General features: G+C 42.5%; 2 protein-coding genes across 2 annotated transcripts in view; one reads left to right on the top strand and one right to left on the bottom strand.

The window, feature by feature from the left end:
* The window catches only part of LOC139419493 (collagen alpha-1(XXVI) chain-like), a 71704-nt gene extending 60489 nt beyond the window's left edge, over positions 1–11215 (top strand). The window contains exons 8-14 of the mRNA XM_071169448.1: positions 4372–4455; positions 4638–4690; positions 9034–9096; positions 9217–9252; positions 9359–9403; positions 9627–9711; positions 9901–11215. Coding sequence (XP_071025549.1) covers positions 4372–4455; positions 4638–4690; positions 9034–9096; positions 9217–9252; positions 9359–9403; positions 9627–9711; positions 9901–10046 — 512 coding nt within the window. The 3' untranslated portion in view covers positions 10047–11215. The remainder of the gene's footprint in view (positions 1–4371; positions 4456–4637; positions 4691–9033; positions 9097–9216; positions 9253–9358; positions 9404–9626; positions 9712–9900) is intronic.
* Positions 11216–11799: 584 nt separating this feature from the next.
* On the bottom strand, positions 11800–20274 carry LOC139418208 (myosin regulatory light chain 2, ventricular/cardiac muscle isoform-like). Its single transcript, XM_071167483.1, has 6 exons — positions 20168–20274; positions 19170–19335; positions 16633–16737; positions 16318–16396; positions 14168–14216; positions 11800–12017 (listed from the first exon to the last, which is right to left on the bottom strand). Exons 1-6 carry the CDS (start codon positions 20168–20170, stop codon positions 11913–11915), a joined length of 507 nt encoding a protein of 168 aa, XP_071023584.1. The 5' UTR covers positions 20171–20274; the 3' UTR covers positions 11800–11912.
* Between the last annotated feature and the right edge of the window lie 876 nt (positions 20275–21150).

Raw genomic sequence — 21150 nt, 5'->3', positions numbered from 1 at the left:
ATGCTTCATTTTGTCAATTTGGATGACATTCAGATTTTTACTAAGGACCCAGAGGCTCACCAGCAACACGTTCTCCAGTGGCTGTGGGAGAATACGCTTTTTGTTAAAGCTGAGAAATGTGAGTTCCATGCTTCCTGTCTTTCCTGGGTTATATTATTGCGCAGGGGGAGTTATGTATGGACCCTGCCAAACTCATGGCAGTCAGTGGCCTGCGCCCTCAAACCTGAAGCAGCTACAGCGTTTCCTGGGGTTTGACCATTTTTACAGACGTTTCATCCGCAACTACAGCCGTTTGGCAGCCCCTCTCACCTCCTCCTCTACTCCGTTCCTCTGGATCCCTGAGGCAGAGGCCTTTTCCCTAACGCTGCTTCACTTCCGCTTCGGTCCTCACTCAGCCAGACCCAGAACTCCAGTTCATCATGGAGGTGGACGCCTCCAACACCGGGTAGATGCTGTTCTGTCTCAACATTCCCCCTCTGATCAGAAGCTCCACCCATTTGCATTCTTTTCCCATAAGCTCTCACCTGCAGAGAATAATTTTGACATCGGTAACCGTGAACTCCTGGCAGTTAAGCAGGCTCTTTAGTTATGGCGTTACTGGCTGGAGGGCTCTGTACTCCCCTTCATCGTGTGGACAGACCACAAAAACCTGTCCTACATCCAGACTGCCAAATGTCTGAACTCCCAGCAAGTGAGGTGTGCCTTGTTCTTTGGTAGATTCAATTTCACACTCACTTATCTCCCCGGTTCTAGGAATACCAAGCCTGACGCCCTCTCCCATCAGTTTACCGCCGACCACACTGGTTCTGAGCCAGATTCCATTGTGCCTCCATCTGCATCGTTGCCCCCGTCTCCTGGGAGATTGAGTTTCATATCCGCCAGGCTCAGCAAAACCAGCCTGACCCGGGTAACGGTCCTAGAAATGCTCCGTTTGTTCCTGATTCTGTTCGCTCTGATCTTCAGTGGACCCATTCTACCCATCTCACCTGTCACCCTGGTATGAACCGGAACCTTGCCTTCCTCCGTCAGCGCTTTTGGTGGCCCACCATGGAGAGAGATGCCCGGGAGTTTGTCTCAGCCTGCTGGGTCTATGCCCGGAACAAAACCTCCACTAGACCCACTTCCGGTGTGCTTCACCCCCTTCCCATACCCAGTCTCCCCTGGTCACACATAGCTCTGGATTTTGTCACTGGCCTTCCCCCATTAAACGGTAACTCACTCATCCTCACCATTATTGACAGATTTTCCAAAGCGGCTCACTTCATTCCCCTTTCCGAGCTCCTGTCCTCCAGGGAAACTGTGGACCTGCTGGTATCCCATGTGTTTCGTCTGCATGGCATTCCCACTGACATCATTTCTGACAGGGGACCCCAGTTTACATCTCAGGTATGGAGATCATTCTGTTCAGCTCTTGGTATCAATGTCAGTCTTCTGGATATCACCCCCAGACCAATGGCCAGACCAATAGCCAGACCGGATGGGCCAACCAGGAGATGGAGACTGCCCTATGCTGCGTGACTTCTGCTAACCCTTCCTCCTGGAGTGCCCAGCTACCCTGGGTTGAAAATGCCCACAACACCCTCACCAACGCCTCATCAGGTATGTCACCTTTCGAGTGTGCTCTGGGTTACCAACCTCCCTTGTTCCCCGACCAAGAGGTTGCGGTTCCCTCTGTCCATGACCAGAAGTGCCGTTGTCATCATACCTGGAGGAAGGCCTGGGCTGCTCTTCTCTGTGCCTCTGCCAGGACCTAGTCCCAAGCCAACCGTCGCAGTGCCTCAGCTCCAATCTACACTCCAGGCCAAAAGGTATGGTTCTCTTCTTGGGACCTGCCATTGAAAGTGGCATCGAATAAACTTTTGCCCCGATTCATTGGTCCCTTTGAGATTAACCGTGTCATTAACCCCTCTGCGGTGCGCCTGAAACTCTCAGGATCCATCCTACCTTCCATGTTTCCCTGATTTAAACCTGTCTGCTTCAGTCCTGTCTCCTCCTGCAGCAGCTCCTCCACCCCCTTGGCTCATCAATGTCCATCCTGCCTATACCGTCCGGCAGCTTCTGTACGTGCGCCGTCGGGGTTGCGGCTGGCAGTACCTGGTGGACTGTGAGGGATACGGGCCTGAGGAGCGCTGCTGGGTGCCCCGCCGTCACATTCTAGACCATTCACTCTTACGGGATTTCCATAACTTACACCCAGATAAGCCTGGTCGGGCGTAGGGGGGGTGCTGTTACATCTGCCACGCCCTCTACACCTCATCCTATGTCTCCCTAACCTGCCGCCACTCCCCCAGTGCTCTCTCCCTCCCTCTCTCTGTGTGGGTGTATCTGACTGCGTGAGTGGAGACAGGTATGCTGGAGTCAGAGCAGATCCCCACCAGCTGCAACCTGTTCCATAATCAAGACCTCGACAAATACTCAGCCTTGCCACTTCCACGCTGCCAGATTGTAGCCTCTGCTCAGTCAGTCTACATTTCAAGCTGTTTGTTCCTTTTTTCCCTAGCCTGACGCTGCTTTTCTCTCTGCTACAGTTCCGTCCGCTCTGATTCTGGTCCCTGTCGCCAGTCCTTTATCTCGTCTGTCCTGCTTCCCTGCCCTGGACCCTCACTCTACTGCTTCCTTGGATTCCGCTCCGGACCTGCTTACCCTGCCCCTAATCCCCTTGCCGCAGCCTCAGTTCCTGCTACCCGCCCGAGCTCCCCCTGGCCTGCACCGCATCCCCCCCACTTTTCAATAAATACCTTAGTTACCTTATCCCTGTCTCCTCATCTGAGTCCACCCCACGTAACATCAGGGCCATCTGCCACACATATTGTATATCTGGAGACCTTGTTTCAATAGTAAATTACTGATAACGATCAATTGATAATATTGGGAGACATTACTCTCCCACCTATTTCCACAAGCCTCTTACATCTGGGGAACATTTTATGGAAGAAAGAAAAATATGTCATGACACCGTTAAAGCCAATTGACATGCAAAGTGTAGTCTCACCAGGTGTCCCATATCTGGGAAGTCCATCAGTGGAACAGCCCTCTCTCTGCCTGTTAAAATGCTCTATTCCTACACGAAGAACCCTCAATGGACAACAGGCAACCGGTCTCCCAATAGCTATAATATATGCTGAGCCCTCACAAGACCATGGAAAAAGTAATCTAGGTTTTATCATGTAGGTTTTATTGGATCCAAATACCCGATAATGTCTCCATTGCAAAAATACATATCTTATCAGTCAATAGTGAGTCCCCATAAACCATAAAGTTGATAATGATCGTTCAGACAGATTTCAGTTGACTGCTGTATGGATGACTAGAATGTTCCTGTAATGCTGGAGTGGCCTTATCACCTTGTTCCTGTAGTACTATTATCTGTGAGACATGTGAAGTCTAATAGTGAATAATGGTTCCATCTGGAAATAAATATGCACACTAGGGGAGGAGGGCAGTCAGTGGTGGTAATGTATGAGTGTTAGAGAGACAATGACCTCATATGAAACGAAACATATAGAATATGTAGGCCTTATTAATTCATGCTGTAACATTTAATAGAGGACTTTGGCTAAAATCTATGGACTGTAAAATTGTAAGTTGTAGAAGTCTATAGACATGTTCCATTGACCTCCATCTGAGGCATTTCCCAGTTTTGACCAGCAGAGGGCAAAATGCTCCCACTCGGATGTCATGGAAAGCTGTATATTATTATTGTGGTGGGCTGGCTTTGTTTAAACCTGGGCTCTGGCTGCAGTCTGCCTGCTGTAAATCAGACCCAATTTGTAACCTGTCAGCACAGCAGCCTGAGTCTGGAAACACTGGGCCGCCTCGGAGCCAGAAACTGCTCAATAAACGGCAAGGCGAGGTTGTCAAGTCAAACCTCAATGTTGCAGGTATTTTGAGGTTAGGAGGAGAAGTAGAGAGAGAGAGGCCTGTTTTAGTTGAGGTGTGTGTGTGAGTGTGTGGGGGGGGGGGGGTCACTACAGGAATTAGTCTAATTTAGTCTATTTTAGACAAGTTTATAGTGCACCAGAAATGAGTTCCAGTGGCATTGCTCCCAAGAATATCCTGTTGATCCCTCTCTGCAGTGGGATACTGAACTAACCAGAGTTTCTGATCCCTACCTCAACCAATGACAATGATGGGTGTGGCACTATCTCACAACACACCCACAGTGACAACCAACCAAGACAACCTATCATCTCCAATGTTTGACAATAATTCAAAACCCAAAATACCAACAGAGCTACAGTATGTAAATATTGGAAGTACTCTTAACTCAAACTTGAAGATCATACATGCAGTACATACATGTAGTATGTCATTAGAGCACAGTGAGCACCTGTTGCACCTAACCCATGGCTGTTTTTGTTTTGGTTACAGATGAAGAAGCTGCACTCCATTCACAGAACAACCAAAGAGCTGTGACCGGTCCCCCAGGCCCCACCGGATCCCCTGGTCCCCCAGGTATAAACACTGACACCCCCGCTGGCATGACCATGAAGTCATAATGATAATAGTGTCATAATGTTAGTTAGGGGAAAATAGAATACTACTTCCCCATATCAGCTAATCACCAAGTGGGACCTTTAAGTGGATATTGTCCGAATATTTTGGAAAACTATAATCTCCATTTTCCATCTCCTGAGGCCGTCCGGGACCCACAGGGCCTGCTGGAAACCCAGGTACCCCAGGGAGAAACGTATGTATAACATTGGACTTTCATGTGCATCCTGCAGCAGAATCCTAATTTGAGACTGTGGTGTCCTAAATTATAAGATCCCCTGATAAAGATTAGCAAAAAAGACTGTACAAAATAGAAAATACTGAGCTATATTGTATACAATTTTTTAAAACAATTATATTATTTTATATTAGTACAATTGCTCAGAGAAAGAGATTTTGTTTAACAAGTAATACAACATTTGTATTGGATCCCCTGTTTTCAATACTCCAGCACCCTCCCCTGCAGGACATGAGCTGTCCTCGCGCTCTCTCCCACCCTAGATAGGTATTACGCACAATAACTTTCTATCTATTAATGCCAAATAATACAATCAGTCCATCCTCAAAACAATAGCTTACTGGGGATTGTTTCAATATGCAGTGTAGTCTACTATCTCTAACTATACAATGCATTTGGAAAGTATTCAGACCCCTTGACTTTTTCCAAATTATGCCACATTACAGCTTTATTCTATAAGTGATTAAATAAAAAAAATCCTCATCAATCTACACACAATACCCCATAATACAAAGCGGAAACAGGTTTTTGTAAATGTTTGCAAATGAATTAAAACTAAAAAACAGATTATTTACATAAGTATTCAGACACTTTGCTATGAGATTCGAAATTGAGCTCAGGTGCATCCTGTTTCTATTGATCATTCCTGAAATGTTTCTACAACTTGATTGGAGTCCACCTGCGGTAAATGTCTATATAAGGTCCCACAGTTGACAGTGCATGTTAGACTTTGATCTGAAGCCATTCTTGTGATTTTGCTATTGTAAATATTTGTAGGCTTATGTAGCCAAATTGTATCTATGATCGTATGCAATCATTTATGTTTTTTGAATGCTATTTTAATATATGAGAATTAACCAATGATATCAGGCCACACCCAGCCATGATTACAGACACCTGTGTTTGTCCTTTGACACTATATAAACTAGTCATCCCGCATTGTTTGTCATTATACCCTGATGAAGACAGCTTGTCTGTCGAAATGTTGGATATTAGGTTATTAAATTATTGCATCTGAGCTCCTAGAGTGTGCAGCTCTTCTTTAATATTTCAAGAGCAAAAACCAAGCCATGAGGTTGAAGGAATTGTCTGTAGAGCTCGGAGACAGGATTGTGTCGAGGCACAGATCTGGGGTAGGGTACCAAAACAATTATGCAGCATTGAAGGTCCCCAAGAACACAGCTCCCTCCATCATTCTGAAATGGAAGAAGTTTGGAACCACCAAGACTCTTCCTAGAGCTGGCCGCCCGGGCAAACTGAGCAATCGGGAGAGAAGGGCCTTGGTCAGGGAGGTGACCAAGGACCCGATGGTCACTCTGACAGAGCTCCAGAGTTCCTCTGTGGAGATGGGAGAACCTTCCAGAAGGACAACCATCTCTGCAGCAGACCACCAATCAGGCCTTTATGGTAGAGTGGCCAGACGGAAGCCACTCCTCAGTAAAAGGAACATTACAGCCCGATTGGAGTTTGACAAAAGACACCTAAAGGACTGAGAAACAAGATTCTCTGGTCTGATGAAACCATTGGCCTTGGCCTGAATGCCAAGTGTCACGTCTGGAGGAAACCTGGCACCATCCCTACGGTGAAGCATATTGGTGGCAGCATCATGCTGTGGGGATGTTTTTCAGCGGCAGGGACTGTGAGACTAGTCAGGATCGAGGGAAAGATGAACAGAGAAAAGTACAGAGATCCTTGATGAAAACCTGCTCCAGAGCGCTCAGGATCTCAGACTGGAGCGAAGGTTCACCTTCCAACAGGACAACAACCCTAAACACACAGCAAAGACAATGCAGGAGTGGCTTCGGGACAAGTCTCTGAATGTGCTTGAGTGGCCCAGGCAGAGCTTAAACCCGATCAAACATCTCTGGAGAGACCTGAAAATAGCTGTGCAGTGACGCTCCCCATCCAACCTGACAGAGCCTGAGAGGATCTGCAGAGAAGATTGGGAGAAACTTCCCAAATACATGTGTGCCAAACTTGTAGCGTCATACACAAGAAGACTCGAGGCTGTAATCCCTGCCAAAGGTGCTTCAACTAAGTATTGAGTAAAGGGCCTGAATACTTATATAAATGTGATATATATATATATATTTTTTTTTCAATACATTTGCAAAAAAAATCTAAAAACATGTTTTTGCTTTGTCAATATGGGCTATTGTGTGTAGATTGATGAAAATTGTTTTAAAATTAATCCATTTTAGAATAAGGATTTGGAAAATAGTCAAGGGGACTGAATACTTTCTGAATATATTGTATAGCCTTCCGTATTTAGCTGCTATTTATCAACTTTGTAGTAAAAACTACACATCAAATAGCCTAATAATGAGGGGGAAAAGTAAGCAGAATTTGAACTTTTTTTTTCTGGCTAATAGCCTACACAAATGGGCTGCAATATTCAAGGTAAATTAAATCCAATTTGAGGGACTCCCCTGGTCTCCTGAAGTCCTCCTTGCTGCTTCTTTCTCTGTCTGTGTCTTTTTTTCTCTACTAAGTATTGCCAACTCCAACGTGGTCAAAGCATTTCATATTATTCTGTAGGTAAAGCCACGACACTCCATTTAGTATTATATGTTACGTTTCTTATGGTATGCATTAATTTGTGGATGTCCATCATCCATTACATAAGATATATTACGATTCCAAGAACACAGGATGAGATGTTACTATCTGTCAAGCACTTCCAAGAGTTCATGAACAGTGAACCTAGTGAAATTTGGGGAGCGCATCGTCAGTAGTGTACCTTTGGTTCCTAGGGTGTTTCGGCCTTTCACACTATACACCCTCCCCAAAGGCGGCCAGCGACAGGGTGATCAATTCTACGCTTCCGTCCCATTCCCAATTAGTCATAGGAGTTGCCTTGTTGTTGATAGCTAACATCCGAATTACAATGAATTTAATATGTTACAAATTACAATTCATATATGTTATGAATTACAATTTGTACATTATGTTACGAATTTCAATTCGTACAATATGTTACGGAATTTGCAAAACGTATGACATGTTACGAGTTCTAATTTGTTATGGCTAACGTTTTAGGTGGATAGGTTGCTAACGCTAACGTTAGCTAGTTGGCTAACATTAGCTAGGTTTGGGGTTAGGGTTCAGGTAAGGAGTTAGGTTAAAGTGTTATGATTAGGGTTTGGGGAAGGGTTAGCTAAAATGGTTAGGGTTAGATAACATGCTAAGTTATTGCAAAGTAGCGAGTAGTTGCTAAAATGCTAAAGTTGTCTGTAATGAGAACCTTTGGGTTGCTAGATGTGCGCACCCTCCTTTCGTTTTTGCCTTAAGTGACCTAGTATCTTATAAAACCAAACATAACATATCATACTCATTTCAGGGTCTCGGATTTACATTTATGTTACGGCTAGTCAACCCAGACTTTCCTGAGACATTGTGCATTATACACTGAGTGTAAAAAACATTAGGAACACCTTCCTAATATTGAATTGCAACCCCTTTGCCCTCAGAACAGCCTCAATTCGTCAGGGCATGGACTCTACAAGGTGTCGAAAGCATTCCACAGGGATGCTGGTTGTGTCAAATTGATGTAATTTGGGTGGTAGACCATTCTTTATACACATGGGAAACTGTTGAGTGTGAAAAACCCAGCAGCGTTGCAGTTCTTTACACCCTTAAATCAGTGCGCCTGGCACCTACTATCATACCCAGTTCAAAGACACTTAAATATTTTTTCAACTCAATATTGCACCTAAAACAACTAAATAACTACCTATGAAAAATGAGTCTCTCGGTTTTGAACACCTGAATAAGCTCCACTAATTACACGGGCACCGTTGTATTCTTGACCATGGCATTTGTTCACCAACATCCCCTTACTTTAAATCAGTACATTTTTTAAGGCCTGAATCACTTTTTCAGTCACATTCCTAAAGCCCAAGAAACAAACTCTTAGCTTCCTAGTACATATGGAAATGAGAAAGGTTTATGAATTACTTTTTGGAGGGTTACTGTCAAAATTATTTATTAAATAAATAAAAATTGACATTGATGACAGGTGCATGGGCTCCCAGAGCTGCAGGGATGTCTGGTACGCCAGTGGCTGTAGTATTGAAAACAGAGGATCTAATCATTTAGACCACAATCTTTTTGAGATGTTCTTCTTACTTGTTAAACACAATCTCTTTCTCTGAGCAATTTTATTAGTATCTCATGTTTAACAAAGGATCCAAAACGGATCCAATAATTCCGGAACCCACTGTATGTGTTTGTTATTTTTGTAAATCATACATTGATGTCAATGGGAGAATAGTGCAAGAAATTCTATCTCTGTGTTCCAGGCTGGTGTTGGTCCCTCAGGCAAGCCTGGGGATCGTGGGCTTAAAGGAGACTCCGGTGAAAGGGTGAGGTTTGGCTGCCTTTAAAGTGACCATCTTGAATAAAGATGACTCTAATTGATGGGAATTCCACACTATGTACAGTTTTTACATGACATCGCTCATACAGCGTCTGTCTCCTCACAGGGACCCCCAGGACTCAGGGGAGAACATGGCCAGCCAGTGAGTACACAGTGAGGATACAAAAGTTGACTGCTTTTAAACATATATACAAATTGTTATCTTTGCCAACCACCTGTGTTTTTTCCATTTGTGTTTCTGTTTTTAGGGTGTACCAGGGCCAAAGGGTGAGCCAGAAGATACCCAGGCTGAGGTGACCCTACACATTCCCTCTATATGATTTAATAGTCCACAGAGACACATTTGCAATACCTCAGTCTTGTGAAAAAGCAGTCATAATAGTAGCACAGTAGTAGTTATACAGTATACCGTAATTGTACTGTAATAAATGAATTAGACCTTAACATATAGTTCCTGATGGAAGCTGAATTTGAACTTGATAGCTGAACTTGATGTAGTGATGTGTTTCTGTCCAGGGGGAGGGGCTGCAGCAGCTGAGAGAGGCTCTGAAGATCCTGGCTGAGAGGGTTCTAATTCTGGAGCACATGATCGGCATTCATGGTGAGAGACACACACCCTTACTCAGAAAACAACAGCGTCCAATTCCAAGCAATCACTGTGTCTGTCAGTGACAAGTTATGTTGTATTGGAGAGTCCTGGTTGTGAGATTAAATTGATCTCCCTCTGTCTCCATCCCCAATCCTTTCCTCCCTCTCTCTCTCTTTGGTCATTTCTCACAAAACCCACTAGAATCTGGTTCTGGCCTGGACATCCTGTCAGACTTGGTGCCCATGTTTAAAAACAAAAGGGCAGGACCAAAAACCCTGCTCCACTCTCTCACCACAGGAGACAGAAAGCTGATTGGAGAGGAAAGAGTGAGGAGGAGGGGCAATTAGATGGTCCTGCCAAGGGGTGTAGTAGAGCATGGTTTGTATACGAACAGTGATTGGGTAAGAGATTGAGATAGACGTACCATGTGTTCTCTAGGTCAGAGTGGATGACCAGTCAATACTCATGGAATCACAGAATTCTTACTCAGATCCTTGAATTTGGCCTGTGTCATTATCGTAGTCATGTTATTTAAATGTAATTGTGTAACTTTGGTGCTGGTACTGGTCTCAACATGTGCATATTCTCAATGACATACTCCTGTTGGGAACTGTAGGATTACCAAGGGTAAAAGGAGATACTATAGCCAGTAGGATACATATATTACAGTTTTATCTGTATTCAGTAAGAATATCATGACTGATTTTAGATAATATCTGTACTGTTTGTTTTTTACAAGACTTGAGAAGATTTGTTTTCTGTTTTTGAATGGTTTGAATTTGATTTGAACACAACAGGGAAATAAATTGGTTTTGTTTCGGTTTTATATTTATAGTAATGATTTTGTATCCGATGCAGTAGGGGATATTGTACTGTATCTGCCACTGTTGCATATCATTGGAGCAGATGGACATGCATGTTGATATCAGATTACATCGCCTCACATGGTTTGAGGTAACATTAATTGCTGTAGCACTAGGTAGCCCTTTTGCTTTTCAGTCCTGTTTCAACAAGTAGGCTGGTGAAGCAGGTGAAACTGTTGAATAGCCAACTGTAAAATAAAGTTTGACCCGTTGATCTTACTTTTAGCTTCACCTTTTCTTTCAGTCGGTAGTTATTAACTCCAATTTTTTACATGACATGTTTATGCACCTGTTGAAAACCACATTTATAAATAGGTTGAATAGAATAAACGTCTGGTGGATTGGAGATGGAATGTGGTTGTGTGTTGGATGCTCTCATATGACCATTTTTATATTGGGTGTGGAGTCCTGGCCAACTCATTTGCAGAGTGTGTAACCAGTTTATTATTGCAGCTCAACTGTTTTGTCTTTCCCTACAGCATGTCTCTGACAATTTCATGACTCATTACTTCATATTTGTGTGTTTGTTTTTCTTAATCTTTAAGAACGGTTCAGTTTTACAGTACGTTCCCTTTTTTTAAAGGTGTTTGTTTTCGTTTGACTTGGCCCAGTATTTTGAAGAACGTTCTTTTCATAAAATTCACTATAATTTTGACTGATTGGGATTTGTCTTCATTTTTTTCTGCACCATTGATATGGCTCTAGTGAACATATGGAATTGTAAATGTAGCCTATTTTAAGACACAAATGAGACGATTTGCCTTAACATTTTTTATTTAAAATTGTACCTCATTTGAGTAGATATAAATTATGTAAGAACCTGTCTTATGTTGATCTTCAGTATAACTTGTGGTATTTTACATGCACAATGTAATGTACCTTGGCTTGCTGCTCGTCTTATCGGAGTCTCGAATTCCTATGAATTTCCATAAATACTGAACAGTGATGTACTGTAACACAATGGACAAATGGGACAGAGGATGAATCTGAATCAGTCACCAAACTCCTATTATGTAAGGGCAATCTGAAGCATGGTGTTTTATGTGTATCCCTATGGCACTCTTCTTCCCTTAACCTCTGTGAACCCCTGCGACTTGAAGGTGTCTGAAATATGCAAAAGGCTATTCCCACCTTATATAGAATACATTGTTAAGCATTACCTCTGACCCCAATCAACTCTTCACTTTCAACACCTTAATCTTGGAGTTCAAATGACAATGCCTTGTTAACACCATAATCCTTTTTACTATGTTTTTATTGTCAGAATGGTGAGATGTCGAAAGGGTGATGATGTGTTGTTGGCTGTCAGAGGTGATTGGTCTGGTGATTTGAAGGTTGTGATTGGTTCCTTTACTCCGCCTCCTTGTCCTCTCCGTGGGTGATAACGTAGCACAGGTTCTTGTAGTCCAGATTGCCGGCGACATCCAGGGGGAAGTTTGTGAACATGTCTTCAACCTAGACGAGTAAAGCACACAACGGTCACGCTAGGTCGTGGGTTGAAACAATACATTAACTTAGCCCTTTTGCACTTTGAGCTGAATTTGGTGTGTATATTTAGTTGAAATAAAAGTGAACACACATGCATGTCAAGTCAGGATAAGGCCTTCTTTGAGTAAACCTGGATGAGACAGGAATCTCCACTCATGGTTTTGCTTTATGCTATGAAAACAAGCCATGGTAAACACACATGCAATATTCATGTGAGTTATATCTGTGAACACATCCATGTGCTTTTAAGAAAGAAATGCCATGGTCTCCAAGGGACTCAGTAGTACTGTATTAGGTCACTAAGTACATAGGGTTCCTGTACATATATAGTTAGAATGGGTCAGTGCTCTAGATCGAATCGTACTACACTGGCTCTGACGCTTGTCGAATTTTGCAGGGCTTGCAAACCATTACAGACTACAAAGGGAAGCACAACCGAGAGCTTCCCAGTGACATGAGCATACCAGACGAGCTAAACTACTTCTATGCTCGCGTCGATGCAAATAACACTGAAACATACATGACAGCACCAGCTGTACCGTAAGACTGTGTGATCACGCTCTCCGCAGCCGATGTGAGTAAGACCTTGAAACAGGTCAACATTCCCAAGGCCACAGGGCCAGACGGATTATCAGGACGTGGTGTCTCTATTGCACTCCACACTGCCCTTTCCCACCTGGACAAAAGGAACACCTATGTGAGAAAGCTATTAATTGACTACAGCTCAGTGTTTAACATCAGTGCCCTCAAAGCTCATCAATAAGCTAAGGACCCTGGAACTAAACCTCCCTCTGCAACTGGATCCTAAACTTCCTGACGGGCCGCCCCAGGTGGTAAGGGTAGGTAACAACACATCTGCCACGCTGATCCTCAACAAGGGCCCCTCAGGGGTGCGTGCTCAGTCCCCTCCTGTACTCCCTGTTCACTCATGACTCATGGCTCATGACACGGCCAGGCACAACTCCAACACCATCATTAAGTTTGCCGATGACACAGTGGTAGGCCTGATCACCGACAACGACGAGACAGCCTATAGGGAGGAGGTCTGAGACCTGGCCGTGTAGTGTCAGGACAACAACCTCTCCCTAAATGTGATCAAGACAAAGGAGATGATTGTGGACTACAGGAAAAAGTGGGCCGAGCATGCCCCCATTCTCATTGACGGGGGTGTAGTGGAGCAGGTTGAGAGCTTCAAGTTCCTTGGTGTCCACATCACCAACAAACTAACATGGTCCAAGCACACCAAGACAGTCGTGAAGAGGGCACGACAAAACCTATTCCCCCTCAGGAGACTGAAAAGATTTGGCATGGGTCCTCAGATCCTCAAAAGGTTCTACAGCTACACCATCGAGAGCATCCTAACTGGTTGCATCACTGCTTGGTATGGCAACTGCTCGACCTCTGACCACAAGGCACTACAGAGGGTAGTGCGTACGGCCCAGTACATCACTGGAGCAAAGCTTCCTACCATCCAGGACCTTTATACCAGGCGGTGTCAGAAGGCCCTAAAAACTGTCAATGACTCCAGCCAGCCTAGTCATAGACTGTTGTCTCTGCTACCACATGGCAAGCGGTAACGGAGCGCCAAGTCTAGGTCCAAGAGGCTTCTAAACAGCTTCTACCCCCAAGCCATATAACTCCTTAACATCTAATCAAATGGCTACCCAGACTATTTGCATTGCCCCCCTCCTTTTACACCGCTGCTACTCTGTTGTTATCTATGCATAGTCACTTTAATAACTCCACCTACATGTACACTACCATTCAAAAGTTTGGAGTCACTGACTGTAGAAATGTCCTTGTTTTTTAAAGAAAAGCACATTTCTTGTCCATTAAAATAACATCAAATTGATCAGAAATACAGTGTACACATTGTTAATGTTGTAAATGACTATTGTAGCTGGAAACAGCTACAATATGGAATATCTACATAAGCGTACAGAGGCCCATTATCAGCAACCATCCCTCTTGTGTTCCAATGGCACGTTGTGTTAGCTAATCAGAGTTTATCATTTTAAAAAGGCTAATTGATCATTAGAAAACCCTTTTGCAATTATGTTAGCACAGCTGAAAACTGATTCCAAACCCAAATCAGAAACCTGAGAGAAGGACATTACCTCAGCTTCGGTGAACTTGTCCGCCTGAGACATTATGTAATATTTGATACTGGAAGGGAAAATGATGATTCGTTAGGTACAGCACATCAAACGTGACAGGGAGTTATTTTAACAGAGTTGACCCCAAGGAGTTACACTTTCTTCCTTAATTATTTCCAAAAACACTTGCAACATTCTACAAGAAAAGGTCTCTGCTCTACAAGAATCCATGACTATAAAACTAGCGACGCTATCACTGATGGATAATTATCAGCAATCACAAAAGAGAGATTCAATAGATTAGAATCTAGTCATTTTTAAAAATTAATCTAATGCCTTACACTCTTAGAAAAAAAGGTGCTTTGGCTGTCCCTATAGGAGAAGCCTTTGAAGAACCCTTTTGGGTTCCATGTAGAACCCTTTCCACAGATACCTGATACCAAAAAGGGTTCTCCTATGGGGACAGCCAAATTACCCTTTTTTCTAAGAGTGTAGCTAATGACTTACTGCAGCAACAGAAATAGGAATTATTATATGGATTATAATGAATGGACATTTTGTTTGTAGGGGTTGATATATTTTTCATTAGGGCAAATCAAGTCTGACATTTTAAAGTGGAAATTAATAACTTGTACTTTTTAAAACCTAAAGTACACTACAAAGTGTGAAATTCCTGCTGTGCAGGAAAATGTTAGGCAACAAAAGAGTGATCAAATTAAGATCCTACATCTGTAGACCCTGATTCAGACCTGAGTTGAGCGTGTGAATGGCACATAAATACCTCTCTATGCACTTCTCTCTATGTGTAATCTGACCTTGAATTTAAGCATGACAATAGCATGCTATTCACACACTACTTGTTTGAGGTGGAGCTCGAATAAATTAAGGTGTGGCAGAGGTGTGTCTACAGATAAACTGTATTCTGACCTTGACTTAATTCCACCAACTTTACACAAGAGGAAACCATGAATAACATCTAGCGAACCTACCGGTTCTAAGTGGAAAAAGTGTCTACTTAATTTTTTTCAGACATAAATAAGACCATTCTCCATGCACTGTAATTTACAACTTGATAAGAGCTAGGTAAATGTGTAATCCGTTTGGAACATGGGATTGTAAATACACATAGCAATTGTTTAGATTATTTTTCCTTATGATCTCTGGAGATGAGATTGTGAAACCAGCCATATGGAAGCAAACTGAAAATCATATCAACATGACATGTAGGCTATTGCGGCCCCTTTTCCACAGTGAAATAGAATATAAATAGCTGTGCCGTTATTCAGAATTTTTATTGTATGCCCTCATAATTTGCCTGGACGAAATTTGGAGACCCAAGCTATAGGCTTCTGTAGGGCTGAACTTGCCAAATTGATGTATGCGCTTTTGAATGTTTTAATTATATGCCCAGGCTTTTGTTTTATTTGCACAATTTGCATCATGTTAAATATTAGGCACTATCAGTGGCCACTGTCAGTAAAACCCACATACATTTATTTTCACCACATTCAATTCCTTTTATAGTTCTTTCCTCTGTCATGTTCTTCTTGGGTCGCTAGCATTAGTGGATAATAATTTGGGACATGTAGCCTAATTGAATCATTATGGATCTCAGACCACACGTAGGAGGTTAAACCTGGAACCTGGCCACTGTTCATGACAACAGGACAATTGTAATACAGTTCCATGATTAGTGAGAATTAGGGTAGATGCATACGATTATTGTTCAACCCCTATTGTAAACTTTTCTCCACCTTCCAATATTTTATGGATTGAACTTGAATATGAAAATGTCAGTATAAATCAAACCACTGTATTTATCAATATATTTAAAGCATAAAGGCCCTCCAAACAGTTAAAAATAAATTAAAAAAACATACTTTCCGAAACCAAAAATGTGGCTAAATAATCTAGATGATCAGACTATCTACCAGTTGGTGCGGAAACGAATATGCATAGATGGCTTTATTTTATTGATCCCTATATTATGACCCAGTTCTATCAATGTATTCTTTTGAGTCTGTCGACAAACTTAATTAAAAAGGTACACCGTATTTAAAGGGATGGCTTAACAAATGTACAGAAAACCCTATTGAATGAAAACTTTATGAGAAAAGAGCTACAGGTACTGTTTCAATGTTTGATGTTATTAGAGTTCATAAAATCCTTACTCTTCTCCCTTGAGGACTCCCTGTCCCTCGGGGTCGAAGATCTTGAAGGCGTTAATAATGGTCTCTTCAGGATCAGTACCTGAGAGAAGACACATGTTTCAGACATACAGCTGGTCTGTCTAAACAGTGCACCGTGGGAAAAGGTCACTAAGGAAAATACCGTAGTAATTTGCCTCATTATAATTCTAGTTCTTAATTTCTGTCTGAATATATATGATTGTTGTAAAGCATTAACTAGCCACAATGCTTCTGTTTACATGTGATGCACTATGACATGTGCAAGCCCTAGTCGGCCATACAGGGGTGTTGCCTGACCTTTCAACTTCTCGCCAAACATAGAGAGGAATATGGTGAAGTTGATTGGTCCAGGGGCCATCTTCAGCATCTCGTCCAGCTCATCATTACCCACATTGAGACGGCCTGCAGAGACACACAGGACAGGAAGAGATACAGGTCAGAGTTCATTGGGATCACTCACATGACCAGGTAGTGTCACGGCCGTCGTTGGAAGGAGACCAAGGTGCAGCGTGGTGTACATACATTTTATTTTATTTATATAAAATGTTGCCAACAAAACAAGAAATAACAAAACAACCGTGAAGCTTAACAGGGCTATAGTGCCACTAACAAAGATAATTACCCACAAAATACAACAGGGAAAGAAAGCTGCCTAAGTATGATTCCCAGTCAGAGACAACGATAGACAGCTGTCCCTGATTGAGAACCATACCCGGCCAAAACATAGAAGCACAAAAACCTAGAAAACAAAACATAGAATGCCCACCCAAATCACACCCTGACCAAACCAAAATAGAGACATAAAAAGGCTCTCTCAAGTCAGGGCGTGACAGGTGGGGAAAGTGGGAAAGTACAGCAGCACAGGTCTTATGGTCAGAGATGGTTGCTTGGATCAGTCATTCTCTAAATACATTTTAGAACAGTCTCATTGGAGATAGCTGGAGGAGAGAGGGTGTGTTAAACTACTCTAAACCATGGCATTGTTGAATACTTTTTTCTGATTGGCTTAAAGGGCATTATAGTGTGCATTATTTCCCTTTATACAACTGGGTGGTTTGAGCCCTGAATGCTGATTGGCTGAAAGCCATAGTATATCAGACCATATACCATGTATTTACTGGTATAATTACGCTGATAACCCGTTTATAATTAAGTGATACTGCCCGATAAGCCGGTGTTTGGAGGACCTACTGGCACGGGTGTTGTTATCACTGTTATACAACGGGTTACCAACATATTCAAATAATGATTGACATTATTGATTAAAAATGTTATTTTTATGAATTTATTCAGACTATTTCATCCTTCCACAAGATAAACATCCATAACAATGAGCTAATGAGGTGTGAACATTTTCTCACTCGTCAGGACACTGTTGTTCAGAAGACCTAGCCAACAACACAGCTAACACGATTACTTCAAACTGAAGCTGGAAAGACTGCAAACTAGCTGCACTTCGTTTTGTTTTATTTATTTGTATATATCCATAAAAAGGATGCAGCAGATTCATGATTTCAACTGGCTGAGAAACGCTGCCTGCCTGTCTGTGTCATCCCGACTCCCGACACCGTCATTACTATGGGACAGTTGGAAATCGAATTTGAATATTGAAACAATGTTGCAAATGTTGGAGAGATAGACAGCAAGTTTTATACAGATCTCTGCTGTTGAAAACTAGATGTTAGTCTAAAAGAAATGTGAGATAATGTCTAGATGATTTTTATAATGGAGATCAAGTTTATAAATTGCTTGGCTGGGCTGATGAGGCAGTGGATTGTGCAGTCAAATTGAACAGAGTAAACAGGCATTTTAATGTCACAGATTTAGCCAGTGGTAACTTGTGGAATTGACACCAGCTGGAATACGGTTTTAACCAATCAGCATTCAAGATTAGGCAATAAGGCCCGAGGAGGTGTGGTTTATGGCCAAAATACCATGGCTAAGGGCTGTTCTTACGCATGACCCAACGCGAGGGTTTGTGGTACTCTGTATATGGCCAATATGTGACCGACAGGCTCAAATCGGTCTTATGTAGCAACATTTGAAATTGTGTTTTTTACATTGGATAAAAGTAGAGACTCAGAGCAACAAAATGGTATATAATACACTACAGTTGAGGAACAATGGGGAAGTAATTTTGCTTTGAAAGTTGATAAACAGCTCACTGAACATTACTCGCCCTAGCAGAGCTGGTTAGGCTGTTATGTTATCCAGAGCGTTGGTGACTGCAACTGTGCTGTCAGATTGTCTGTTCCTAAAATCAAAACGTGTCGCTCGTTCAGAGCGCATGGCCGATGTGTAGGGTTGACCCGAACGTTCTGACCTCACAAGGGCAGTCAAGCACCCAAGCTAACTGGCTAGCTACTTCTGTATCCAGGCACTGCACGTTGCGTCGTGCATACTCATTAGCACACCTATGCAGTTAGGGCTGATGGTTTGGTTAGCTAAACTAGCAAGTCTGTTTGGTTACTAAGGTAACTACTGTAGCTGTCTGATTGGCTTGCTAGCTACTTCAGTGGATGTCGAACACATTTCATCCAGCAAATTAACGCATTTATAGCGCCAAATGTGTTAAATTGTAGCCACATCCTTGGAGAAGTAGTTACGCAAGGGATAGTAAACCCGGGGCTCTATGCGTTCTCTTGAAAAAAATGCATCTACGTGGAAGGTTAGTTCCACTCACGTGCGTGTCGTTCATTATTCTCCATAGAACGCATAGCCCTTGTTGATTATCCCTTGCGCAACTACTTCTCCAAGGATGATAACCTCACCCACCCCTTGTATAATGCAAAGGGAAATCTCCAGAGGAGTTACTAACATTAGCCTTAGCTCACCCAGAGCACAGAAGGTGTCCCTCAGGTCACTCTTGTCAATGAAACCGTCTCTGTTCTGGTCCATGATGGTGAAAGCCTCCTTGAACTCCTGGATCTGGGCTTGCTCAAACATGGAGAACACATTGGAGCTGGCCTCTGCTGCCTTCTTCTTTGCCTTCTTGGGTGCCTGAGATACAGAGGTAGGATCTTAATTTAAGCCAGTTTGCTACAGCAGGAAAATAATCCTACAGCAACAGGAAATGTGAATTATTACAGTATGTGGATTATAATTAATGGACATTATTGTTGGGGTTCGTACATTTGTTCGTAAGGGAAAATCAAGTCTAAAAGTTGAAATTAGACATTTCTGAACATCAGAAGCCTTTTTAAACCTAAAATACACTACACATTTTTACATGTCCTTCAATGTAAAGTTCTCCTGCAACAGTTTGATCAAAATAAGATCCTACATCGGTACACAGGAAATGACAAGTTCTTTGATGTTATGATGAATAGCAACAGCTTGCATACATTTTGATACAGATTGCATACATTTTGATACAGATTGCATACATTTTGATACAGATTGCATACATTTTGATACAGATTGCATACATTTTGATACAGATTGCATACAGTGACATTATGAAGTTTTGACAGTATCATGTAATATAACAGTAATATAACAGTACTAATATAATTACTGGTATATTTCATAAAATAATAATAATAATAATAGGTCATCATTTACTTGATAGTATTTCAAATGCACAACCAAAACTATGAACATCTTACATTGAGCTACAGAACACAGCATCCAGTCACAAAACTGCATGGCTATTAATAGAGTTTGAATAAATGCATTTAAAAACATTAACAGCGGTCTACTTCTGAAGTAAGTTTAGCTACTCCAAGAACTCTCAGCATCCTAGACACCATAGAAGTGAGACACCTAGTTAACCTCAAGGTGAAGATGGAGACAAGTTGAGAGGAGAGAGTGAAGGAGGTGTCATTCTTACCATTGTGTTAGGAGTTTCTCAGTTGTTCACTTACTCTTGAGAGAACACTAAAAAGTGACCCTGGTTACTTATATAGCAAAACACTTGGCTCCCCTGCCCACCTGCACTATGTTTAGACAATGAGGGGACATTACCCTAGGCATGCCAGCCATATAGAGGACTAACACCCACCGCCCCCAGCCACCCATTGTAATTGACCCAGGGGTGCTGTGGCTCTGAACAGTTTATGTGACACACTATCTTAGAAGCAGGGGACACGGTTAGAAGTTCAAACCTGGCACCTATCCTCGAGAGGGGGCTAGGGGGGGGGGGGTGTTATGGGTAGTTGTAAATATGTGAGAATGCCTCAGACTTCACTGGTCCTGTACACTCTTAGAAAAAGGGTTCCAAAAGGGTTCTTCGGCAGTCCCCATAGGAGAACCCTTTTTAGTTACAGATAGACCTATTTTGGGTTCCATGTAGACCCTCTGTGGAAAGGCTTCTACATGGAACCCAAAAGGGTCTTACTTGGAGCCAAAAATAGTTATTTAAAGGGTTCTCCTAGATAGTGTTTTTTTTTCTCGAAGAGTGTAGTTAGGACGTGTGCAACGCCGCATCTCAGCCCGCTAGATTACCACGGTAATGAATTGATGCCCTTGTCTAGTTTGTGGGAAGGAGAGGCTTTGAACAGCTGTGGTGGGGCTTTTCACTAATAGGAGGGTTGGACACCATGACTGGATCAGATAAGGGCACTGAGGTCATGGCAGGCATTGTTGAACACTAAACTGTTGCATTGTCTCACAATTAAACATTATAATCCTATAACCCTAAGATATTTCTTTAGAGAGTTGAGCATTGAGCAGCCACTATATCGATGACTGCAGTAAATAACATTGACACAGCTCAAGTCAGCTGCACACTCAAGATAGCTCACTTTTTTCAAGCAATTCAGTTGTGCTCACAGCTCAACATTTTTGGGACCAAAGTATGTCACTATTGGCAGC

Source organism: Oncorhynchus clarkii, chromosome 10, assembly GCF_045791955.1.
Source record: "Oncorhynchus clarkii lewisi isolate Uvic-CL-2024 chromosome 10, UVic_Ocla_1.0, whole genome shotgun sequence".
NCBI lineage: Eukaryota > Metazoa > Chordata > Actinopteri > Salmoniformes > Salmonidae > Oncorhynchus > Oncorhynchus clarkii.
The sequence above is the reverse complement of the archived record's forward strand: the minus strand, read 5'-3'. Positions and strand labels throughout refer to the sequence as shown.

Coding starts and splice junctions, on each gene's coding strand:
- LOC139418208 (XM_071167483.1), bottom strand. Junction 16,738..19,169: donor GGACACCTTCTGTGCTCTGG/GTGAGCTAAGGC, acceptor GTGTCTCTGCAG/GCCGTCTCAATGTGGGTAAT. Junction 12,018..14,167: donor ACAAGTTCACCGAAGCTGAG/GTAATGTCCTTC, acceptor TTACTCGTCTAG/GTTGAAGACATGTTCACAAA.